A 27,661-nucleotide genomic window follows, 5' to 3' on the forward strand; every position below is an offset into this window, starting at 1 on the left:
TGATTTTACAAGCTACATTTTAATTTCTTTGGATAAAGCAATCATTGTTTAAACAGACTAATTAACTAACTAATTTCATTGTTGAGAACATAACCCCTATTTTTAACATTATGTATAAGGGATATATATTCCCGCTTTACGAGTTTTTTCTTTACGAGCGTGTGCTAGGAACGAATTAACTCATAAAGTCGGGAACTACTTCAACTTTGCATTTGTCAATGTTAAACTTTAGTTGCCACTTCATTATTATTATTATTGTTATTATTATTAGCCATAAGGTGCAAGGAAGCCTGACGCTTATGCTGCACCAGCCAAAAAAAAAAATCCTGCGTTACCCTGAGAGAGAGAGGTAGAAAGGAATCACCAAGAAAGAGAAGAATCATGATATCCAGCTCAGGACCCTGGGTTTGCCAAGCCCATACTCACCAGATGTGAGCCCCTGGGGTTCTCAACCCATTTGTCCAACTTGTCTAGATCCAGTTGGAGTAGCATACTGTCTTTACTGCAGTTAACAACCCTGCCAACCTTTGTATCATCTGCAAACTTAGACATTAATCCTGATCAATATCATTGACGAATACACAAAACAACAATGGGCCCAGCACCGAAACCCTGGGGAACTCCACTAATAACATTTGTCCATGAATAGCAGTGTCCATTGATTACCACTCTCTCTCTCTCTCTCTCTCTCTCTCTCTCTCTCTCTCTCTCTCTCTCTCTCTCTCTCACATCTCCCACTCAACCATCCCTCTATCCTTTGTAACTTACCCTTAATGCCATACCTCTCCAATTTGTACAGCAACCTTCCATGTGGAACAGTATCAAAAGCTTTCCTGAAATCCAAGTATATGTTATCAAAATTATTTTTGACATTCAGTTCCTTTGTGACTACATCATAGTATCCAATCAAATTGGTCAGACAAGACCTCCCTTTAACAAACCCATGCTGTGTCTGAACTATTACTGTGGTCTTGTCTAGATGATCCTGTAGTGCTTCTTTAACCAGTGACTCCATTATTTTCCCCGGAACACAAGTTAAACAGGTCTATAGTTACTTATGTCACCTTTTGAACCCCCATTGTGAATTGGTGATACATTTGCACACCTCCAGTCCATGGGGACCTCCCCCTGAGTCCAAGGAAGCTCTCATAATTATGACTAATGGTTTGCTTACTTCCTTTGCTGCCTCCTTTAATATAACGGGATAGATCCTGTCCACCCCAGGTGCCTTCCTTATGTTTAACTTCAACAATTTCTCTTCCTCTTTGCTCTCAGTTATTATAAAATCACTTAGTTCCCTGTTAGAGTTTGATAACTTTCTTGCATTCCCCTCATTGAATAACTCCTCATGAATGAATGTAGATGTAAAATACTCATTTAGTTTATCAGCTACCTGAGCATGATCATCAATAGTCAACCCATCTATGTTAAGTGGTCCAATGTGATTCATCCCTTTCCTTCTCAAGTTTACATAACTAAAGAACTCTGCTGTTTTTGTTTGCATCCTTTGCCAAAGATTTATTGTAATCTGCCTTCACCTGCCTAACCTCCTTTGTGACTTGATTACATCTGCCATAGGCTTCTGTGTCACCTGATAATTTATATGCATCCCATACAGTTTTCTTCTCTGCCACGAGCCTCATTAATTCATCTGACATCCATTTAGGCCTGAACCTTGAACAGTATTTCTTAGTTGGAATGAAAAGCCTAGTAACCTCCAAGATTAAATACCTTAAGGCTTCCCATTTAGAATTCAACGTTGATAACATCATCAGTTGCTCCCACTGTACAGAATTTAATAACTGTCTGAGACACATGTAGTCACCTTTACGAAAGCAAAAGCCTTTCCCTTTAGCCTTGATGGTAGTTACATCTTTAAGTAATTCTCATATCAGTACATTGTGATCACTGTCACCCAGTGATTTCTTCAAATCTGCAAATTCTTAATGCTTGAATAATCACTGCTGATAATCAGATCAAGAGTATTACTCCCTCTGGTTACCTCTTGAACATGCTGTTCTAGAAAACAGTCATCCAAAAAAGTCTTTCTTGTATGTGAGTGACCAACCCACAAGTTCCAGTCAATATCTGGAAAGTTAAAATCCCCCATTATAAGACACTCTGATTTACTGGTCCACTATTTCTCTGCACAATTGCTCGTTATACTCATCAGATTCATTAGGCCTAAAACACACACACCTACTTTTGTTTTTCCTTTCCCAGTGCTTATGTCACACCAAACAGACTCAACATTGCATTGTCCACCAACATCAGTTGGATGCACTTCCTTAGATTTTGTGTTTCTTAACTAACTGCATAACCCCTCCTCTCTTCCTGTCCTGTCTATCCTTTCTGTACACATTGTACTCCCCAAATTCAAATTCTGCACTGCTTATATCTGTGTGACACCACATCTCTGATATCCCAACAATATCTGCCTTTGATGTCTTGACTAGTACTTCAAGCTCATTAAATTTATTAATTATACTCGTAGCATTAGTGTACATGGAAGTATACATGCACTTGTTTCTACTCTTAGTTACCCTAACACAGCCCATGTATTTATTTGTTCCACTATGACTCTGGCGCCTCCGTAGCCAGGTGGGCAGGAGCAGCAGTGCATAGCACACGCTTCTTGATTAGACCGGGGTTCGAGCCCATGACCACCAAATACAGAGGATGCAGAAAGGTCAGGGAATGACCACCGCATATCCCCGGAGCAATATGGCCTTAGTTGCCAATGCTCCTAAAAACCAAATAACAACTATGACTCCTGGAAATCTCCGTTGCCTTGCTTTCCATGCTGCTGCATTTTGAGAAGACTTTAAGAATTTCTCTTGTTACCAATGGGATTTGAACTCAGATCTCTCCAAATGAGTGGCTACATGGCAGTTTTAACATGTTACATGAGGGAGAGTTGTGCTAAAGATTGCAAATATTACAAAATATTATCTTGATTATCAAGACTGCTGCATTTATGTTCCTTATGCCTTAACGAAGTTCTGTATATTAATTTTGTGTATATAATTTCCTTTCCCACTTCTGCTTTCTGTGCCTGCCTTCCCCTCAGAGCCATCAGAAGTGCATAATCTGGTACCATTCACTTGTAGTGAAATGCATTAACTGTGTTACTTTGTTAATATTTTTGAATTTGCACAGATTGTGTGTTTTTATTTTTATACAGCTTTTTAGATTTTACAGGGGTTGAATGATTGAATGAATATTAATCATGTTGTTTTCTGAATTTGCCAAGAATAAATATAAAACACATAACATAAATATTTCACAAAAACATGGGCTGTACAATGCAGTTATCCCTAACCAGAATGAAGAAAGACACTTGGCCCACTTGTCTGTATTAACTAATGTATCCTGTGTTAGATAATTAGTAGATCAATCAAGTTACAACTTACTTTTTTATCAGCTGATATGAAATCATGATTCTTATTCAAGTCTGGTGAAAATGAGACTTATTAAAGTACAGTAATAAAGAAAAATACTAATTAGTATAATGATATACAGAATTTAAACAGAATTGCAACCACTTGTTTTCAGTCTTGACCATCATAGACAATATCATATTTTTAAATTCCTTTTTAGATCAACTTGTGCGCAGAAGGGCAAGGATAAATTGACTCTGAATAACTTGAGACTGAAGAGGAAAGCTGAAGACTTAGAAAGAGATGAGAGAAATAAATTTTCAAAAACACTTGATCATTTAACAGAGAGCGAGAATCAAGCTGTCCGATCAGTAGCTACATCCTCACAATTCTTGTAAGTTTTTTCTCTTTCCTTTACGTGATATGTTGTGATCTGTACTATTCTGAAATCCATAGATTATTAACATTTCATAAAATATATTAATGCAGCAGTTCCCAAACTGTGCAGTTTGGCACCCCCAGGACACCGCAGCGAACTCACAGGGGTGTCGCAAGATAGTTTAAATTTTCGGGGGGAAAACACAGCGATACTCAACATCTCTCAGACACCATGCGAACTACTAGCTTGAGGTAATAGTAATAGAGGCATGTGATGCAAGAAAGCAAAAATATGAGCTTATCAGCCAAAAAAAAAAAATTCACATGACCATTCCCTCTAAACGTTTGTCCAGTTGCTCCTTGAATTTATTTAAGCTATCAAATTCCACAACGACAGGTGGAAGTTTGTTCCAGCAATTAACCACCCACTGGCTAAAGGCAAATTTTCGCACACCGTCTTTCCTCGATTTGAATTTATGCCCTTAGGTTCATAATCTGAGCAAGTGGAAGAATCCCGTCAGAATTCAGCATTCTCAAGCCATTCAAGGCCTTATACACCTCAATCAGATCACCTCGCAGGTGCCTAATCTCCAGCTGCTGCAATTTGCAGAACTTAAGCCTCTCTTGGTAAGAGGACCCCTTCATTCCCATTACCAATCTTGTTGCCCTTCTCTGTACACGCTCAAGCAAATCTACCTCCTTCCTAAAATGAGGCCTCCAGATCTGTACGCAGTACTCAAAGCGTGGCCCAACCATTGCCTTATACAAATGGATAATCACCTCCTTTTCCCTGCTAGCAAAATTTCTATTTTTAACATGGTTGAACATGTTAAAATTCCTCAACAAAATTTTTAACATGGATGAACATGTTAAAATTCCTCACCAAAATTCCTGTATATCATTGACAAAACCCCATGACCTGCTCTGGCAGCCTGTCTGCATTGCTCAGAAAACTTCATATCTGACTGCACAATTACTTGCAGGTCTTTTTCATTTTCTACCACCCTAAGTGTAGTACACACAGTTGGTACATTCCTCTGAGGTTACTTCTGCCCATAGCTAGTCCAGTATCAACATTACTTATTTAGTTGTTTCGACCTAACTACTTAATAGTTAGGTCCAAACTATTAAACTAATTAGGTATTTTTTTTGGCCTAGGGGCGCCGTGAAAAAAAAAATACTGAGACAAGATACTTAAGGCCACCGTGAACTGAGAAAGTTTGGGAAACTCTGGCCTAATGTTTAAATCATTGATTAAATTATAAACTTGTGAAGAAAATAATGCAATTTTTGTTTTAAGTTGTGAAAAAATATGTTCATCCATGTTAAAAATAGAAATCAAGTCTTATTATTCATTTCTCTCATCACAGAGCAAATTAAATAAATGACGACTCAACTTGGACCTTCCTTTAAGCACAAATAATGAGCAGTGAAATTCATATACAGTCGAACTTGGTTATAACTCAGGGGAGGTACCCATAGACCGGAGATGTGCGAATGTGACCCCATTTCAGAAAGGAGGATCAAAGGGCAACACAAGTAATTACAGACCTGTTAGTTTAACTTCTGTTCCAGGGAAATTAATGGAAGCACTGCAGGATAATCTAGATAAGACTTCAGTTATAGCTTGGACACAGCATGGGTTTGTTATGGGAAAGTCTTGCCTGACCAATTTGATTGGATACTATGATGTGGTCACAAAGGAACTGGATGTAAGGAATAACTTTGATGTCATATATTTGGATCTTAGAAAGGCTTTCGATACTGTTGCACATGGAAGACTGCTGAAGAAATTGGAGCATTGTGGCATTGGAGACAATTTTCTGCTATAGATAAAGGGATGGTTGAGTGGAAGAAGACAGAGAGTGGTAATCAATGGACACTGCTCTTCGTGGACTAATATTATTAGTGGAGTCCCGCAGGGTTCAGTGTTGGGTGCATTGTTTTCTGTATTTATTAATGATATTGACGATGGTATATCAGGATTAATGTCTAAGTTTGCAGATGATACGAAGGTCGGCAGGGTTGTTAATGACACTAATGACAGTACGCTACTGCAACAGGATCTAGAAAAGTTGAGTAGATGGGCTGAGAGGTGACAACTGAAGTTTAACATTGACAAATGTAAAGTACTACATATGGGAAGCAATAACCCCACAGTGGTAGAGAATGAAAAGGACCCAGGGGTAATTGTGCAGGCAGATATGAAGTTTTCTGAGCAGTGAAGACGGTCTGTAAGAGTAGCTCATGGTGTCTTGTCAATGGTATACAGTAATTTTTCTAGCAGGGGTAAGGAAGTGATTATTTCCTTGTATAAGGCAATGGTTAAGCCACACCTTGAGTGCTGTATACAGGTCTGGAGGCCACATTTTAAGGTGCCTCCATAGCCAGGTGGGAAGGAGCAGCAGTGCATAGCACACGCTTCTTGATTAGACCGGGGTTCGAGCCCGTCACCACCAAATATGGAGGCTGCAGAAAGGTCAGGGAATGACCACCGCATAATAAATAGCCTCATTTTAAGAGGTATGTACAGCTGCTGGAACGAGTACAGAGAAGTCCACAAGATTAGTGAATGGAACAAAGGATTGCTCTTACAAAGAAAGGCTTAAGTTTTGCAGATTACAGTGTCTGGAGACTAGGCACCAGCGAGGTGATCTGATCTGATTGAGGTGTATAAAGTCTTGAATGGTTTGCGCATGCTCAATGCTGATGGGATTCTTCCTCTTTCTCAGAATAATCACCTGAGAGGGCATAAATTCAAATTGAGGAAAGACAGTGCATTTTGCGATGGCGATGATGTTTATTTGCACCTTTTGTCATAGAATGTAATCTTCCTGTGAGTTGTTGCTGATCCTGCAAGATCCTGCAAGTGCATCATTCAGAAATACATTTTCCAATAACGAAATAGCAAAAATATTCAGTTTTGGAAGAGCAAAAACAGCAGGCATTATTAGCATAACTGCATGGATAGGGGAAGAAGAGGTAAATGTTTGTACTGTGTCTATGTATATAGCCAGTAATTAAAATTATTCCAATTTACAAAGGTGGGTCAATAAGTAACATACTGCAAGTGTGACGTCTTTGTTATCTGAGATATTGTAACCATACTTCACATACATAAAATACGGTCTTTCAACTGTGTTAAAATATCACTCAATGAAAGAATCACCACACTCGCAGCATTTTCTCCAATGTTCTATCCAGGCAATGAATGCACTTGGCTAAAAATCAGGAGGTTGATGATTACAACAATGTTTAATATCAGAGAAGAGTTCCACATCACTCTCAAACATCTTACCATGCAGGTATGCCTTCAGTCTACCAAACAAAAAAAAATCTGATTGGTGAGGCATTACACTCCACCCCAGCTGGGTGATTTTTGACAGTGTCATCTGTGTTGTGTTATTATGCATCATCTTGATGAAACTTTTCTTCCTGCTGATTCAGATCAGGTCTTTTGGTTTTTGGAGATTGATTAAGCTTTTCCAGGGACAAGAAGTATCTTTCTTTGTTGAAGGTTGTTCTGCTTTCCAAGAAATCTATAAAAATGATGCCATTTTGATCCCAGAAGAAGTTGGCTATAAGTTTTGTCGATGATTTGGAAAGTTTTGGCTTTTTGTGGTTCATAATAGATTGTGATCCACAAACCAAATTCATGGATTGTCACTTGGTTTGTGAGTCATAATGGAAGAGCCATGTTTCATCACATGTGATGACATCTTTAAAGCATTCAGGACCTCCAGCACCACACCTCTCGAGAAGATCTTCACAGATCTCTTTCCTGGCAGCCATCATCTCTTATGTGTGCAGCGTAGGCACCCACCAAGAACAGATTTTTTCTTTACTCCAGTGTGTTGATGATGGTCAAAACGCTTCCCTTGGATATTTTCACAGTGTCCATTAGGTAGTTATGTACCTGTCATTTTGAATGAGATGGTCAAGGAGTTCTTTGTTTTCACTTTGATAGATGTTGAAATCACCTTCCTGAAACCATTGGAGCCAACTCTGGGCATTACTACAATCAATTGACTTGTCCCCATAGACTTCCAAGAGTTTTTGATGGATAGATGTGGCCAACTGATCACCTGATTTGAAGAGGAACTCCATTGCAGACCATTGCTAGAAATGGCTGTCACTTTGTCCATGATATTAGGTCCATGATAAAATGATATTATGATGATTATGAAATGATTGTCCATGAAATTGGTAGTACAAGTGTACATCATAAATTTCTTCCCTTCCTTATGCTATCGTATGTGGGTGAGTAATTGTACATTACTTATTGATACGATTATCCTTGTGTATTCCATTGTGTAACTGTGCACTCACGTGGGTGGCTGCATCACAACAGTGCGAGACCTCACATTGCTCATACTGTATCAAGTATGATCAATGTAACCAGCATTAATGTCAAATGCATTCCTCATCTGCCCTACAGCCCTGACCTTGCATCCTGTGATTTTTTTTTTTTTTATGTCTAAAGTTAAGGAAGTAACTCTGAGGAAAATGTTTACAGTCATCAGAAGTTGTAAACTCATCAGAGGCAATTCTCAAACACATGTCAAAAAATGGCTTTCCCATGTTTTTGAAGGTGGCAGAAATGTTGGAATAAATGCATTTCATCAAATGGGGTATTACTTTGCATTGGCTGTAGAAAAAAAAAAAAAAAAAAGTGATCATTCTTTATTGAACGGCCCTCATATTAAAACCATATAATAGAAATATTATTTATATTATGTAATAATTGATGGATTTTCATATTTAATTATTAAATGAAGAAAAGAAAGCTCTAAATATGAATGTAGATAACAAAAATTTTTTCAAAATTCTGTTTTGAAAAATGCTAATTAGTGGCACAGAACTGGTTTTGTGGCCTGCAACCTATACTGCCCACAACCTTCAGCATTTTATCTATTTTGGCTCTTCCTAAAATTATGAACACGGAGTTGTAATTTGGATGATGAGGATAAGGTGGGGGAGAGAAAAGTTAGACTTGTCAAAGGCCACATATCATTTATTTTGTTGATACATGGTCTCTATCAAATGGGCAGGTAGGGAAGACAAATACAGGGGAATTGTGGAATACCTTTACTTTAAAGCAGTAGTCACAGAAACATGAATGCATAAATACCATGCGGCTCCGTAGCCAGGTGGGCAGGAGCAGCACTGCGTAGCACATGCTTCTTGATTAGACCGGGGGTTCGAGCCCATGCCCACCAAATACGGAAGATGTGGAAAGGTTAGGAAATGACCACCACATATCCCCGGAGCAATATGGCCTTAGTTGCTAATGCTCCTAAAAACCAAATAACAAACAAGCATAAATACCACGAAGAAAGTAAAGCATAAGGTGGATGCCGAGATGAATAATCATCTAGCCAGTTTAATAGAGCAGAAAATAATGTTATAGAAAAGTTACAGAGAATGAACATTACTGAAGCCTGCAATAGCTATAAATGGAGCTGTAATAGTACCACGGAAAACATTAAACTGGTCAAGTCTGATGAGAAATCACTCACTAAGAAATCAAAAAATGGGAATACTAATCATTTATTAGCCCAGCTTCTCATAATTTCATAATAATAAAAATCTCAATCAGTGCAATAATTTTCATTTTGATTGCATAATCAAATAATTAATTTAAAGAACAGTCACTTGTCAGACTTTTTCCCCCTGCTTATTGGGTGTGTGAGGGAAGGAATAGGATGACCATTCCAAAAAATTTATTCTATTAGTATTAGTAGTGGCAAGTGATACAAGAAAGCAAGCTTATACAGCATCAACCAAAAGAAAAGAGAGAAAAAAACAACAGCCATCGCTTCCCATATTACCTGTCCATCCCTTCTAACGGTTTGTTTAGTTCTTTGAATTTATTTAAACTTACTTCTACAATGCCAGATGGAAGTTTGTTCCAACAATCAACTACCTGCTGACTGATACAAATTTCCGCACGTCTGTACTGCAACCATCCTACCTCAATTTGAATTTATGCCCCTTCGTAATCTGAGCAAGAGGAAGGATTCCATTGACATTGAGCTTACCCAATCCATTCAGAGCCTTAAAAACTTCAGCCACATCTCCTTACTAAGTTGCTACTGTATTTGCTTTGACTTTGCTGTATCCTATTTTTCTGCACAACTTGTTCTGTTTGTGTTTTTTTTTTTTTTTTTTTTTTTTTTGTAAGGCTCCTTTAGCACTACAATATTTTGCATACAAGTTCATGCAACTACCCAACAGATTAATTATAAGAAATCTAAATTTTAAACTTTGAAGTCATATAACTCATAATGCCACTTTTAAAAAATGAACAAATTCTCAACCATAATGTGAAATTTTTCTCGCCATTTTGTATTTCAGATTATTCAGGAGTAGTGTGTGATTATTTCAAAGCCTGAATTAAATCCTGGTAATAAGCAAACTTTAAAAAAAACATGCAGATTTTATCTCTTGGAGTTGGTATTCACTTTTGCTGACTTGCAGATTAGAAGGGAGAAAGATTTTTCTCCCCTGTACTTTTTATATTTACAGATCTGCACAATGTTTATGTTCAGGTTTTATTAGGTTGGCAAATTGTGTTTGCTGGAAACATAATTTGCAGGCATTTGATGCAATCAAGGTTGACTTATCAATTTTTCACCAGCAGTTCTCCATTCCATATCTCACCTGAGTTTATTTATCCACCTGTTTGTACAAGCATTTCCTTTTTGGAAAATGCTTGTACAAAGCAACCAATTAAATCAATTAATTCCAAATAGTCATCCAAACTGTGATTAACCGAGTAAAGGTTGACAATGATCTACTGCTGAGATGAGGGTAGCTTTAGAGATGGTGAGGCATTTTCCTGTCTCTCTGTTTAGCCATCTCAGTTATAAAAATTATAGTTTATTAATTCACTGTATTTCAACAGATTGGCTCATACCTGTGTAGAAAGGTCAAGGTTGGCCTAATTCTTGATTTTCAGAATAGGTAAAAATATGATAGTTTCTACATACAGGTAGTTCCCACTTTACAAGTTCCTGGGTTTAAGGGCTCTTTTTTTCAAACATCAAGTATCAACAGAATTGAAAACATGAACATTAATTTCAATAAATAAATGCTAAACTACTGTGCGTGTGTTTATTTGTTCAGGCAGAGATAAGGAGGGAGGTCCAAGTCTCAAAAGAATTTTGAAAAAAATTCCATATTTTAGATGCAATCAAAATAATAAAACAAGCCTGAGACAAAATTACAAAGAAGAACATGGTGTTTGGAATAAACTCTGTCATCATTTAATGATAGTTTTAAAGGATTTCAAGAACCAGCAGAGATTGTACAAAATGAAATAGAAGCGGCTTGAGGTTTCTACAACTAACGTCACTGATCTGCTTCAAACACAATGGAGAGCTCACAAATCAAGACCTCCTTGAAATGACAAAATGTGACGAAGCTGAGGAAAAAGATTTAGCAGATGAAACTCCTGTTTGTTCTTTTATCTCAAGGGCTTGATGAAGCTTTTCAACATAGAAAAAGCAATTGAGATTTTCGAGTCACAAGACAACTTTCGAGCTCACTAGAAAAGTTGCTACAGATTTTAAAAAATGCTTATGCATGCTATCGTGAAATTTCCAAAGAAAAGAGAAGACTGTCTTGGAAACACATGACTCTTGAAGCATTTCTGAAGAAGACGACAACTCCTTGTGCGTCCAACGAACCAACGAGTGCTGAACCATCAATGAGTGTGCATTTAGTCGATGATGATGAAGAATAAACATTCTTTAACATTTCTATGACAAATAATTTCTTTATTATTATAATTTTCTTGATTAGTGCAAATGCATCATATTGGTACGCAGCTAAACTCTGAATTAGCACAAATATGCAAAGGCGGCATCATCGTTGTGAAGGTATTCACAATATGAAATATAACTTAAATGATGCCGCCTTTGCATATTTGTGCTAATTCAGAGTTTAGCTGCGTACTAATATGATGCGCTTGCACTAACTTGTACGTTGTCTAAATCTTTTGCAGCCTGAGCTAAAACCCTTAACATATTTCAATTTTCTTGATTTTAAAGGCTATGTTTTCATTTCTTTGGATAATTAAATCATTGTTTAAGCATAAACGATTGTTTTGTTGACCTTTATTTAACATTACTATGGTCAAATTTCATTGTTGAGAATGCAACCCATGTTTTTAACATTACATCTATGGGAAAAAAATTCCCACTTTACGAGCTCGCTCTAGGAATGAATTAACTCGTAAAGTCGGGAACTACCTGTATATCTGTTTTGAAAGACTGTAGCTACTCAGCGATGTGCTGTTATTTTATTTAATTATACAGGTCGACAATCCAGGTTATAATCTGGCAGCGTTGGGACCTGTGGAGTGCCGGATTAGTGAGTTTGCCGGATCACCGATGGTTATTTTAGCACATACATTTTACCCTACGGCTAACCACCTCCTTCTACCTTTAACACGTTGACTGTCAAGCTAGTTTAAGGAAAAAATTTCACAGGGACCAAAAAATATTTAGGAAATAATTTGATTAGTAATTCTAAAATAAATATTTTAATGTCAGTTTATCATTTTTTTGCTTAAAATATATATATAAAAAAAAAGTGTGTTTGGTTTTTTTTAAGGTTGCATATATGTGGCCAACGTGGCCACATATGTTGGTTACTTTATTTCTTGAGAAGCCGTGTCGGCCACATATGTGTGACGCCATTACGGCATACATATGATGGTCGTTTATGATTAGTTTATTGCATGCGCACTGACTTCTGCAATAAAACTAATTATGATAAAATAAACTTTCAAACATCGCAATAAGTTTGTCAGTATTGTTAGAGATTTTGTGAAAACAAGTTCGTTAGCACTCTGTATTATTCATCATATTGTGTTGTGTTTTTCCGCAAGTTTGTATAAGTGTGTTGTAAAAAAAATGGAACTGAGAGAAATTGCTGGAATCTACAATTAAGCAGAGATAAACTTCTCACAGACATGCCGCTGTTGAGTTTTTCAGAAGTTCAACTTTATCTGTTATGGACAATGTACAGTGTTTGTGCTTTACGCTATGAGAGGCTCTTCCTTTATGCATTGGAACCATAGCTGGGACTAAACGTGAGCAGGTTATAATAATAAATGAAAAATAAGTGAGAATGGCTTGCCAGTGTTTATGAGTTCACGCCAACAGCTGATGCTGCAACCAACGCCACCAAAACAGTAGTGGCAAGTCGGTGCACCCACACTCTGTGGGTGCACCGACCCGGGAAATTTGAAATTACGTTTGTCCGAATTAGCGGTGGAACCGGATTACTGGTGGCCGGATTAGTGATGGTCTCGAGGGATGTATAAATCCCTCAAGAGCATTTATTTTTGGACATTGTCTTTTTATTTAATTTATGGTGGCTATAAAGGGTTTATATACAGAAGTCACTTAACTGACTTGCTGGGTTAACTGATGTTTCCCCTTCCCTTTTTAAAACATAACATCTAATGCCCACACCACATTTCAGTGTGCCATTGGCACTGGTGTGGTATGTTTGCGGCTAGTGTGGTACACCACACCTACCCATTGAGTTGCATGCTTCCTGAGGTCAGTTGTGTTTGTTCCAATCCTTGGTTGTACCTTTTTTTTTTTTTTTTTTTTTTTTTATGTAAACCCCAAACAAGAGAGGTCTTAGAACCTATAGTGCTTAGTACCATGCTTGGGTTGGAGGTTAAGAAGACGAAAGAAGATATTTGTTGACATTGGACTTGAATTTCTGTAGACTGTAATTTTAAGGAAATGCGTATGACGGAAGTTTGTTCTAGAAAACGACAGTTGAATGAATAAACGAGAAAGATGAAAAGTTGGTTCTGTGAGTTTGAAGTTGGACAGTAAATAGATGTTGGATGGTGGCAGCACGTGTTCGGACTGTTTTGAAAGAAAGAGCAGTAATTATAGAAGCCAATTCGGAAGAACAGTGCCCATGGAAGTATCTGTAGAAGAGGCATGTAGCAGAAACAGTACGTCTATGAGACAGCGAGTGGAGAGACTCTGTTAGAGATGAATCATTAATTAACCTAACTGCCCTCTTCTGAATGGAATCAAGAAGCCTGAGAGAGGTTTTGGGGGCATCACCCCAGATGTGGGAACAATATTCCATGGCAGGGCAGATTTGCGATTTATACAGAGTGAACAGCTGTTTGGAAGAAAAGTAACGCCGACAGCGAAATAGAAAACCAAGTTTTTTAGATGCAGGGGAAGCAATATTTGTAATGTGCTTGTGTCAAGAGAGATTAGAAGTCAGGTTAATCCCCAAAAGGGATATATCATTTTGCCTAGAAATTGAAGTGTCACTAAAGATAAGCATAGGAGCAGAAGAATCCTTTTTGGGAGTCTGAGGACGAGAGTTGCCGGTGCGGACGTGCCTTTCTGCCGCTCTTGGAACAGAGAAGTTTTTTCTGATTTATTTTCTGCTTTATTAGTTTAAATTGACATATTAACTTATTTTCTAGAGTAGCTTTATATTCCTATTTACGGTACTTAAGTTTAAAGTAACTTAGATAGAGATTTTGTAGGTATTACTTAGTATCGGAAAGGGTATCAAATCCACATGTTTACCGTTCGTAAATAGCCGCCATTGTTACGGGAAAATTAATCAGTAAAATCTAGACTAAGGCGCATTTAGGGCTAGAGCCTCAAGCTGCGAACAAATTTAGACTATGTATATAAAGTGCTTAGCATCATAATACACAGCCATTTCTGAATAAACAGAAAATTTTTAAGGTGGCATCGTTTTAGGTTATATCTCATATTGTGAATACCTTCACAACGAGTTGCCATGATATTGCACTACTTCGAATAAGTAACGCTTCACCTAAGGAGAAGACTAATGTTACTTATTCCCAGATAGGTACCACCACCCAGACAGCACCGTTTCAGGGCTATTTGGCCCTTCTTCAGTGAGTGGGTAGGTACCCAAGTGATGCAATGATGGCAAAAACAGTTATGAAGTATAACTCCGCAATATGGGAGATGCCTGATGGTGTATTTAGACTAAGGCGCATTTAGGGCTAGAGCCTCAAGCTGCGAACAAAGGAAGGTATTCACAATATGAGATATAACCTAAAACGATGCCACCTTAAAAATTTTCTGTTTATTCAGAAATGGCTGTGTATTATGATGCTAAGCACTTTATATACATAGTCTAAATTTGTTCGCAGCTTGAGGCTCTAGCCCTAAATGCGCCTTAGTCTAAATACATCATACACCATCAGGCATCTCTCATATTGTGGAGTTATACTTCATAACTGTTTTTGCCATCATTGCATCACTTGGGTACCTACCCACTCACTGAAGAAGGGCCAAATAGCCCTGAAACGGTGCTGTCTGGGTGGTGGTACCTATCTGAGAATAAGTAACATTAGTCTTCTCCTTAGGTGAAGCGTTACTTATTCGAAGTAGTGCAATATCATGGCAACTCGTTGTGAAGGTATTCACAATATGAGATATAACCTAAAACGATGCCACCTTAAAAATTTTCTGTTTATTCAGAAACGGCTGTGTATTATGATGCTAAGCATGTATACATCAGTAAAATCTATTAATCTTGTCGAACTTCATTGGCAATTAAATTGTACTTTTAACTATACATATAACCACTTAGGTTACGCAACATAAATAATTAATACATAACTTGATACGGAAGTTATATAAAGGGATTTCGTAGATAACACTCGTTACTGAAACAAATATTTCGTAGATAACACTCGTTACTGAAACATAAATATAGCATTATAACTGTGTTGGGATACAAGTTTAGGATTTAATTTTATACTGAAATTGAAATTTTACTGAAAGTAAATCGAAATCATGACTCAAACCAGAGCAGCAAAGCAAAAGGCTCAAGCTAATGGGAATGCTGTGGCTCACAGGAGAACTGAGGGGGGCAGTTGCCCTCTGAATCACAGCCTTTTAAGATGCACTATTTGCTTGATGTTTGCGGAGCAGTCAGGTATGGGACATGATACTGCCATGGGGGATGTCTTTGTATGTGCGCGATGCAAGGAGTGTAAGGAAATCAGGCGACAACTCAGCGTTGTTATGGGCCTATATGAGAGCTTGAAGGACAGGGTGGATGCCCTCGAAGGATTACAAGTGAGGGGCCCATCAAGCTCTCAGCTGCCCACACCAATGCCAGAGCTTGCACTTGGTCATCGCGCAACACAGCGGCAACCCCCAAGGCAGAATGCGCTGGTCCCAAAGGAACTAGTAGTTGTTGGTGACTCTATTGTCAGGGAAATGGTAAACATGCTTTGTAAAAAGGATAGGTGGAACAGGACCAGGGTATGTCTGCCAGGGGCAAAGGCTGATGACGTTGTAGAGCGGATATCATCTTTTAAGGGCACAAAAGGTGATATAGTTGTACACGTTGGCACTAATGATATTAAGAGTAGGAGACCAGCGGAATTACTTAACAAGTAGAGGTCACTGATGAAAAAAAGCCGTGAATTAGGGTTGAATTTGAAAGTGTCTGCAATTCTGCCCAGACACGATAGGAGGGAGCATATGATGAGAGCCCTGTCGATCAATTCGGCCCTGGAAAGATTGTGCAGGGCTCAAGGGGTAGAATTTTTTTCAGCCTGGTCTGTACTTGTTAACAGGAGAGACTGCTTCTACAGGGATGGGATACACTTAAATAGAAAGGGTGCAAGAATGTTTGCTGATGCTATCGAGGCAGTGTTAGGTGGGTCGGAAAACTGCTAAATTGGGGGATACAAGGACTAATAGATTAACAGTAGCCACTGGCAGAGGAGAAAGTGATTCTTGCATTGCTTCTATTGGAATGAGCAGCAGCCTGGAAAATAAGATGCAGGATATTACAGAGACTGCTGGGAATCATGGGGGTACAAGTAAACACATGGGTTGTGTTAGGGTGGCTAAGAGGAAAAGCAGGTGCATGTATACTTGCGTGTACACCAATGCTAGGAGTTTAGTAAATAAATTTGATGAATTTGAGTTATTGCTCAAAACATCAAAGGCAGATATTGTTGGGATTTCAGAGACGTGGTGTCACACAGATATAAGGAATGCAGAACTGGAATTTGGGGAGTACAATGTCTACAGAAAGGATAGACAGGATAGGAAGGGAGGAGGGGTTATGCTATTAGTTAAGAAACACTTAAAATCCAAGGAAGTGAAGGCAGTCGACATCGCTGGACAGTGCAGTGTTGTGTCAGTTTGGTGTGACATAAGCATTGGGAGATCAAAATTGAGAGTAGGAGTGTGCCATAGGCCTAATGACTCTGATGAGTATAATAAAAAACTGTACAGAGAAATTGAGTGGGCCAGTAAATCAGAGAGTCTTATAATCGGGGATTTTAATTTCCCAGATATTGACTGGAATTTGGGGGCTGGTCACTCACACACTAGCAAGGCTTTTGTGGATTTATTGGATGATTGGTTTCTACATCAGCATGTTTGGGAGGCAACTAGAGGGAGTAATACTCTTGATTTGATTATCAGTAGTGATTCTTCATGCATTAAGAATCTGCAGATAAATGATCCACTAGGTGGCAGTGATCACAGTGTTCTGAAGTGGGAGTTACTCAAAGAGGTAACTACCATTAGGGGTAAAGGGAAGGGGTATTGCTTTCGTAAAGGCGACTACGATGGACTGAGACAGTATTTAAATTCTATAGAGTGGGATCGACTGATGATGTTACCAACAGCAAATTCAAAATGGGAAGCATTCAAAGAACTTATCTTGCAAGCTACTAGGCTTTACATACCAACTAAGAAATATTGTTCAAGGTTTATGCCTAAATGGATGTCAGATGAACTAATGAGGCATATGGCAGAGAAGAAAAATGCATGGGATACATACAAATTAACACTTGACACAGAAGCCTATGATAGACAAGTTGATCTGTAACCAAGTTACAAAGGAGGTTAGGCAGGCGAAGGCAAATTACGAGAGATCCTTGGCAAGGGATGCAAAGAAAAACAGCAAAGAGTTCTTTACTTATGTAAACTCTAGAAGGAAGGGGATGAATCACATTGGTCCACTTGATATCGATGGGCCAACTGTTGATGACCCTGCTCAGGTAGCTAACAAACAAAATGAATATTTGGCATCGACATTCACACATGAGGAGTTATTTAGCGAGGGGAATGCCAGAGGTGTATTCAACTCTAGCAGTAAGCTAGAGAATCTTGTAATAACTGAGAGTAAAGTGGAGGAGAAATTGTTGAAGATAAACACAAGAAAGGCACCTGGGGTGGATGGGATGTATCCAGTTATATTAAAGGAGGCAGCAAAGGAAGTAAGCAAACCCTTAGCCATAATTATGAGAGCTTCCTTGGACTCAGGGGAGGTACCCATGGACTGGAGATGTGCAAATGTGACCCCAATTCACAAGGGAGGATCAAAGGCTGACACAAGTAATTATAGACCTGTGAGTTTAACTTCTGTTCCCGGAAAATTAATGGAGGCACTGGTTAAAGAAGAACTGCAGGATCATCTAGACAAGACTTCAGTTATAGCTCGGACACAGCATGGTTTTGTTAAGGGGAAGTCTTGCCTGACCAATTTGATTGGATACTATGTTGCAGTCACAAAAGAACTGGATGCAGGGAATAACTTTGATATTATATACTTGGATCTTAGAAAGGCTTTTGATACTGTTGCACATGGAAGACTGCTGCACAAATTGGAGCAGTGTGGCATTAGTGGAGTCCCTCAGGGTTCAGTATTGGGTCCTTTATTGTTCTCTGTATTTATAAATGATATTGATGATGGTATATAAAGCTTAATGTCCAAGTTTGCAGATGATACGAAGGTTGGCAGGGTGGTCAAGGACACTACTGACACTATGCTGCTGCAACAGGATCTGGAAAGGTTGAGCAGATGGGCTGAGAGGTGGCAAATGAAGTTTAACATTGACAAATGTAAAGTACTACATATGGGAAACAGCAACCCCAGAGCAACGTATCAACTCTGTGGTACTACACTGACAGTGGTAGAGAATGAAAGGGACCTAGGGGTGGTTGTGCAGGCAGATATGAAGTTCTCTGAGCAGTGCAGACGGGCTGCAAGAGTAGCTCATGGAGTATTGTCAATGATATACAGGAATTTTTCCAGCAGGGATAAGGAGGTGATTATTCCATTGTATAAGGCAATGGTCAGGCCACACCTAGAATACTGTATACAGGTCTGGAGGCCTCATTTCAAGAAGGATGTAGAGCTGCTGGAACGAGTACAGAGAAGGGCAACAAGATTAGTGAATGGAACAAAGGGGTGCTCTTACGAAGAAAGGCTTAAGTTTTGCAAATTACAGTGTCTGGAGACTAGGCACCAGCGAGGTGATCTGATAGAGGTGTATAAAGCCTTGAATGGTTTAAGCATGCTCAATGCTGATGGGATTCTTCCTCTAGCTCAGAAAAATCACCTGAGAGGGCATAAATTCAAATTGAGGAAAGACAGATGTAGGATAGACGAGCGAAAATTTGCCTTTAGCCAGCGGGTGGTTGGTTGGTGGAACAGACTGCCATCCCTTGTGGTGGAGGTTGATAGCCTAAATAAGTTTAAGGCTCAGCTGGACAGGTATTTCGAATGAACAGAGGGGTGAAGTGGAAGTGGTTATTTTTTATTTATTTTTTTTACTTTATTTTTTTTTTGGCTGATGCTGCATAAGCTTGCTTTCTTGCATCAAATGCCTCTACTAATGCTAATATAAGACAAGACTGAGTTTTAGAAGGGTTGAAATCAACTAAGTTGTCTTTGCCCCACTGGAGAATTACCTGAAGATTGGCATTTAAGGAATTGGTAGGATTTTTGAGAAGTTGAAGCCGATTGAGCAGGGCAAGGTTTCTCAAAATGGAAAGTGGAATACAATGTGCTATCATCAGCAAAACTATGGATCGGATTTCCAGTCAATGGAAGAAGGTCATTAATATACAAGAGGAAAAGAGTGATAGAAAGAACTGAACCTTGGGGGGACACCGACATTAGTGGAGAAGTTAGAAGACAGAGAGCCATCTACCATCACCCTCAGCGCCTCCGTAGCCAGGTGGGCAGGAGCAGTAGTGCGTAGCACATGCTTCTTGATTAGACCAGGGTTCGAGCCTGTGCCCACCAAATGCGGAGGATGCGGAAAGGTCAGGGAATGACCACCGCATATCCCCCGGAGCAATATGGCCTTAGTTGCTAATGCTCCTAAAAACCAAATAACAACAACAATAACAACAACCCTCAGTGAGTGATCAGAGAGAAAACTGGATAACCAATTACTAAAAACAGTTGGCAAACCATAAGATGGAAGCTTGTTTAGAAGACCTTTATGCCAAACACAATCGAAAGTCTGTGAGATGTCAAGAGCAACTAGTTGTGTTTCACCAAACCTTTCCATTGGATTAGTCCATAAATGGGTAACAAAAGCCAGAATATCACCAGTGGATTGACACTTACAGAATCCATACGGGCGATCGTTGATCAGACAGGTTTCTAGGTAGTTTAAGAGTTGGCGGTTAATTGATTTCTCCATTACTTTAGAAAGAGTAGAAGTAATTGCAATGGGACGATAATTGGATGGGAGGGATTTGTCACCCTTTTTAGGAACTGGCTGGATATGAGCAAATTTCCAAGCAGAAGGAAAAACATCTTTGGAGTAAGAAAGTGAAAAAAGGCAGCAAAGAATAGGAGTAAGTTCAGGAGCACAGATTTTGAGAACAAGTGGAGAAATACCATCGGGACCTGGAGCTTTCTTAGCATCAAGATTCGTCAAAATCCTTCTGACATTCTTTTGACGGAAGACTACAGGAGGCATTGAATGGAGTGTGTTGGGAATAGTGGGAGGTGTTTTACTAAGATCATTAATACATGAGTTGGAAGGAAAATGGGATGCTAGCAGGTCAGCTTTATCCTTTGCTGAAGTGACAGCAGACCATCTGGTCTGGACAGAGGTGGGAGCAGAGATGGGCAAAAGTTGCAGCTAATAGCTTTGGTAAGAGACCAGAATGCTCGGCTACCATTAGGGCAAGAAGCAAGTTTTCTACTCTTAGCCTGTTCAAACTCTAGTTTGGACTGATTAATAACAGCTTTACAATTGTTATGAGCTTTGGTGTAGGCAGAAAATGAAACTGAAGAATTAAAAACAAGCCAATTATGATATGCAACATTCTTCTCTTGAACAGCCTTAGCACATTTATTGGAAAACCAAGGTTTAGATAAAGGATGAGATTTTAAAGCGTAGTTTTGGATAAAGGATTCCATTCCTGCAAGAATAATTTCACTGACACGATCTGAGCAAACGTTGACATCAGAAGTTTTGAAACAGTAATCCGACCAAGGAAAAGAAATCTCGCAGGTCATACCATTTTGCATTCTTGTAATGCCAAACAACAAGAGGTTGGGAATAGCCATGAGATAAAGGCTCCATTGGAGAAGAGACAATCACCAAGTTGTGATCTGAAGTGCCTAAAGGCCCTCTCACTTCGACTGGGTACTTAGAAGGGTTGTCAGTGAGAAAAAGATCAAGCGTGTTGGCTGTATGATTAGGATTGTTCGGTATTCTTGTAGGTAAATGAACAATCTGGGCAAGTTCATTAGTAATTGCAAAAGCCTCAGCATCTCGAGATGCTGGTTCGGTGTGACTAGAAAACGGAAGCCAGCTGGAGTTGTGAACATTAAAATCACCAAGGAAAATTACCTCACTGTTAGGAAAGTTGGACTGGAGAAAGTCAAAGAGCTCCAAGTGATTAGTGAAGTACCAGCAAAACTATGTTATTGTAATTACGGCATATAATTTAATTAAATATTTTGTAACTTAATGAAATATGAATTGTTGTTTCTGATAGCTGAGTTGGATGCACTGGAAAGACTTGATGAAGGTGAGCCTCTAAAAATTGCTGGTGAATTAGGTGTGGGTGAGACAAGTGTAAAAGATAGGGGGAAAAATCAAAAAATTTTAAAAGGATTTTGTTATTGGCTTGTTTTACAAAGGTCGTTAAGTTCTTGCTTCACTTTAAAGGAAGCAAAATTAAGATGGTAGACTGCATTGCAACTGCAAGAAAACAACAATAAACTTCAATCAGTGTGCCCATAAAAGCAACATCAAAGAAAAGCTCTGGTCTTCCATAAGAGGACTGATGGTGCAGAAAGTTTTATACCAAGTGCTGGATGGGCTTTGTTGTAAAATATGAAATGATATTAATGTACGGAGTATTAGTGTGAATAAAGAGATGTAAATTACAAAATGCTAGTTACAAGCAGGATGGAAAAAAAAAAAAAAAAAAAAAAGAGCTTTTTTCCACCAGAATACAAAAGTCCAAAAAAAAAAGAATCACAGTAGCTTCTTGCTGCAGTCCAAATGGAACTCATGAACTGCTGCTTTTTGTTACTAATAAATGAACTAATTGTAGGGTTTTTAAAAAATGTAAATTGCTCTTTTTTTATAGTTAATTTCCACTCACAAAAATTAACATGGATAGACTGTATTATCCAAGGAATTTATTTTTTATATATATTTTATATATATATATTTTTTTTTATGAATTTGTACCTTTTATCCAACTGTAACATCCTTGATTATTCTAGAATGTCTAAGGAGATGACGTAGGCAAAGGTTTTGAGTTCAAGTTTGGAAAAAGATAAAATGAACATAGGTCTTATAGAATCATTAAGAGTCATCAGTATCAAAGTTGCATTTATAATATAGTACTAGCATGGCACTTTTAGCCCCAAGCTTGATAATGCTAACAAAGTCCTAAACTACAAGAAGATAATGAAGGGAATATTTTATTAACTAATTTCAGGCAAATTAAAGATTCCAAAGATTTACAGAAAGGAGACATATAACAATGTATTCAACATTTTCCAACAAATTGGTGACAGTTTGTTGGAAAATGAAGTTTTGAAATGGATCGTACACACACTGGAAACCGATGGATATAAATATGAAGAGGAGATTGGACGATGAGAGGTTTTTCACAAACATTTCTCATGCAGCCACCAAAAATGTCCTAGATACAACTTTACATTATATTGAAGAACAGCCTGATTCAATGGTCAGTGATGTAATGTTTATGAAAAGTTGAAGGGACCATGGTGCAGAATTTTACTTTCGCATTTCATCATCTAAACACGAGAATTACTGATTTTATGTAAATGAATATACATGTTTATGTTTTAAGTGAAATTATAATTCTTACGACATCAGGAAATCAAAAAAATATACAGGGTGATCATGATTTACACATGGGTTGCATAAATAAAGTAAGTTGCGTAAACAAATATTTGAGCAAATTAAAACCCATTGTAATAATTTTTTAGCTTATTTCATGCAGATAAATTAAAATCAATAGAATATTTTTATAATTAACATAAATAAAATAAAATTAAATGAAATTTGTAACAAATGTACATGAACTGTATGATAAAAATATATTTTCATATAAAATTCATTTTTTCATATCATATTATAATTCAAATTCATAAAAAACTTGTTACCTGTTATAGTAGAGCAAAAAAAAAGTACAGGTAACTTATAAATTAAAATGAAAACTGTAAATAAACATGAACATAAAAAATAAATTAAAATCTAAAACATTGGACTTTACCTTAAATCTAATTTAAAAATATCACTCATTGTGATAGTTACCTTATTTCTAATTTAAAAATATCACTCATTGTGGTACTTTGATTTCTTGGGTTAGGTTAATTTGTAAGCTTTTTTTTTTTTTTTCACCTTGTGTCAACATATATCACATTATTTTAATTTTTATGCATATAATAATATTTATTTATCGTTATTACTTATACTAACTACTGCCTCTGATCACATAGCTGCTAACTCCATGTTCATGTTTTTTCTACTTGGTTTGATCCTTCTCCATCTCACTATCATAATATAGTTGATAACAAAGAATTTCTTCATCTTTTTCCTCTCAAAAAAAAAAATAAATAATAATAAAATAAAATAATAATAAGAAGAACTGCTTTAATAACGGATTTTTTTATTTTTTATTTTTTTTTATTTTACAAATTTCTGCTTATTATCTTTAAGGAATTGTAGTCTACATTGCAAAAGAGAAACATGAGATAATCGGTGTTCTCTGTTATATGTAACCATTTCATAGAACTTGTATATTACAAATCTAATTAACATTGTAAAATTAAAATTGTAAAATTTTTATTTTACAAATTTCTGCTTGTTTTCTTTAAGAAATTGTAGTCTACATTGCAAAAGAGAAACATGAGATAATTGCTGTTCTCTGTTATGTGTAACCATTTCATAGAACTTGTATATTACAAATCTAATTAACATCGTCCTTCAGTAAGATGCCAAAGAAAATACCTAAAATTTCAGAAGAAATATGCATGATTTTCTATGTATTATAAAATTTGGAAAAAAGGTAACACATTTGCTTTGTGTACCATACATGGATGTAATTTTTCAATTTCAAATTATGGGAAAAAATGAGATGTAATCAGACATTTGTAAACAAATAAGCTTAATGACAGTATGCAGTGCATAGAAAGAAATGCAACGTCTGACTGACTGTTCATACCTGGTTCATGATGATCCAAAAGTTTTGAAAGACGACAAACTGATGAACTCAGAAAACGAACTGAATTTCAAACCTAAAGAGCCAAGCTAGCTGATAATTCTAGGCATGCTATTCTTACTGGTGCAGAAAGTCGATCTTTCCTTCCATATTTCCTTTTTTTTTTTTTTTTTTTTTATAGCACCTATTTTTTTGTGTTTGCCCACTGTTTTCCTCCTGCTCACAAATACCTGATTTTGAGGCATTTGAAAGCCAGAGATCATGCATTTGGCAGGCTATGCAAGCACATTGGATAACAGGGCTTCTACTCTGCATGCATGTGTGATTTGATTAAAACATTTTGGTGAATGTTGCAAACAATTTATTTCATTCAATGATAACTGTTTACAGAGTTAATATTCTTCAGTATGATCTCTTTTATAGGCAGTCCATCATGTTTGCTTGGATTTCTTGAATCGACATCGAGGACATCAAAGTTTTCCATATATTCTAGTGAGAGTGTATGGGAAAACTTGGCACTCACTTGCCTCTTGCCCAGATAGCAATAGTGGCAGGTGATGCAAGAAAGCAAGCATATGAGCTTATGTAGCATCAGCCAAAAAAAAAAAAAAAAAAAATTCACACAACCATTCCCTCTAAAAGTATGTCCAGTTCCTCCTTGAATTTATGCCCCCTTAGGTTCATAATCTGAGCAAGTGGAAGAATCCCATCAGAATTCAGCATGCTCAACCCATTCAAGGCCTTATACACCTCAATCAGATCACCTCGCAGGTGCCTAGTCTCCAGCTGCTGCAATTTGCAGAACTTAAGCCTCTCTCGGTCAGAGGATCCCTTCTTTCCCCTCACCAATCTTGTTGCCCTTCTCTGTACACGCTCAAGCAAATCTACATCCTTCCTAAAATGAGGCCTCCAGACCTGTATGCAGTACTCAAGGTGTGACCATTGAGTACTGCATGCAGGTCTGACTATTGCCTTTATACAAAGGGATAATCACCTCCTTTTCCCTGCTAGCAAAATTTGTGTATATCATTGACAAAACCCCATGACCTTCTCTTGCAGCCTGTCTGCAATTCTCAGAAAACTTCATATCTGACTGCACAATTACTCCCAGGTCTTTTTCATTTTCTACCACCCTAACTGTAGTACCACACAGTTGGTACGTTCCTCTGGGGTTACTTCTACACATATATGGTACACTTTTCATTTGTCAATGTTAAACTTCAGTTGCCACTTCTCAGCCCATCTGCTCAAATTTTCTAGATACTGTTGCAGTAGCACACTGCCATTACTGTCATTAACAACCCTGCCAACCATCTGCAAACTTCGACACTAAGCCTGATATATCTTCATTAATATCATTCATAAATATACAAAACAACAGTGGGACCAACACCAAATCCTGTGGGACTCCACTAATAACATTAGTCCACAAAGAGCAGCATCCATTGATTACCACCATAAAAATTTGTATATTCATAAATATACAAAACAACAGTGGGCCCAACACCAAACCCTGTGGGACTCCACTAATAACATTAGTCCACAAAGAGCAGCATCCATTTATTACCACATGGCCGACCGGGCTAGCTGTGTGGGTAAAGTGCCTACCTAGCAACCCAAAGGTCGCGGGTTCGAATCCCGCCTCGGGTTTGGATCAAAGTACTGCAAAAAACTTTGGAAGTGCATTATGGCCACAGACGCCGATGCGCCAACAACTACAAAAAAAAAAAAAAAAAAAAAAAATTTATTACCACCCTCTGTCTTCTCCTACTCAACCACCCTTTTATCCATTGTTGCAACTTACTCTTAATACCATTCTGCTCCAATTTGTACAGTAGTCTTCCATGCACAACAGTGTCAAAAGCCTTCCTGAAATCCAAGTATATGATATCAAAATTGTTTTTTGCATCCAGTTCATTTGTAATCATAGTATCCAGTCAAATTTGTCAGACAAAACTTTCCCTTAACAAACCCATGCTGTGTCTGAATTATTGCTGCAGACTTGTCTAGATCCTGCAAATGCATCTTTAACCAGTGATTCCATTATTTTACCCGGAACAGAAGTTAAACTAACTGGTCTGTAATTATCCATGTCATCCTCCGATCCCCCCTTTGTGAATTGGGGATACATTTGCACATCTCCAGTCCAGATCCTTAGTCAAAATGGCATAAACCAAACCAAATGAAAGAGAAATCTTCTCAACAATTTCTTAAGGTCTGTGTCAATCTGATCAAGTTATGGTGTGGACTTCTTTGATGTTTTGACGCTTTCAGGATGCTGATGAATGACTACTTCTTTCTTCACCTTCAACCAAAAAATTTCCCTTATGAAACTGAAACCACATGGAACTGCTATTTGCATCATAATATCATGATGTATTACTAAGAACAATAATGAGTATTTCATTGGTTTCTGTGGTTGACTTTCCAGGTTTGCAACAAAATTTAATGCTCACACATCAGATTTCATCATATTCAGTACATACATGTGCCAATGAGAAAAACAAGTGTTCACTTAAAGTGCTTTCTGCTGGACAGTTACATAGCATTAAGTTAAAACTTGGTGTGTTCATGCTCAAAAGATATCATTGTAAGCCTTTCTCACAGTTGCTTGACTACCACTCTGTGTTCTTTAATTATAAGATTGTTAAACTTTTTGAACAAACCTTACAAATAATGATGGGTGGGCCAAAAGTCATTAAAGGGGTTTGTAATGCCTATAAATTTTTCAAGATTAAGTAAAATCACAAGAAATAAAATAAAACGTTAATTTATTTAATGGACTAATTATGCAAAATTATGTCACTTAAGTGATGCCTGTTTTCAGCTTCACAAAGACATTCTTTTGAATGCATTTAATATCACATTTCTCAAAACATCAGGTTCCAACTTGGATGTTGTTCTTTAATGCCTCTGTGGTTGCTGGTTTGTTCACAAACCAACAACCACAGTGGTATAAACATGTTCCTTGAGATAGCCCTAAAGGAAGAAATCTGGGGCTGATAAATCAGGCGAACGTGGAAGGCCAATTTAATGCAGAATTTTTTGAGATTATGCATTTTCCAAAAATTGGTCTTAAAAGGTCCACAGAATGTGCTGTTGCACTATCTTGTTGGAATCACATTGTTGGATTGCCTGGACAATAAAAAAAAATTTTAACTATGGCCTGATATCGGGCACTATTTACTTTGACAGCAGCACCATCTTTGTGCTCAAAGAAGTAAGGGCCAATGATCCTTTCATAACACCACACCAAACTGTACAGCAAAGTGGATGACTGTCACTGGTGAACTATTCTTGGATTACTGATACCCCAGAATCAGTCTGTTGTTTTGCTTATTGATAAACCCATTTAAATGAAAATGAGCCTCA

General features: G+C 37.7%; 1 protein-coding gene across 1 annotated transcript in view; it reads left to right on the top strand.

Moving 5' to 3' along the window:
* The window catches only part of Mcm10 (minichromosome maintenance 10 homolog), a 169,021-nt gene that overhangs the window by 88,749 nt on the left and 52,611 nt on the right, over nt 1-27,661 (top strand). The window contains exon 9 of the mRNA XM_090372289.1: nt 3,601-3,774. Coding sequence (XP_090228415.1) covers nt 3,601-3,774 — 174 coding nt within the window. The remainder of the gene's footprint in view (nt 1-3,600; nt 3,775-27,661) is intronic.

The sequence above is a fragment of the Mastigoproctus giganteus genome, chromosome 4, assembly GCF_048544385.1.
Source record: "Mastigoproctus giganteus isolate SK-2022 chromosome 4, ASM4854438v1, whole genome shotgun sequence".
Taxonomy (NCBI): domain Eukaryota; kingdom Metazoa; phylum Arthropoda; class Arachnida; order Uropygi; family Thelyphonidae; genus Mastigoproctus; species Mastigoproctus giganteus.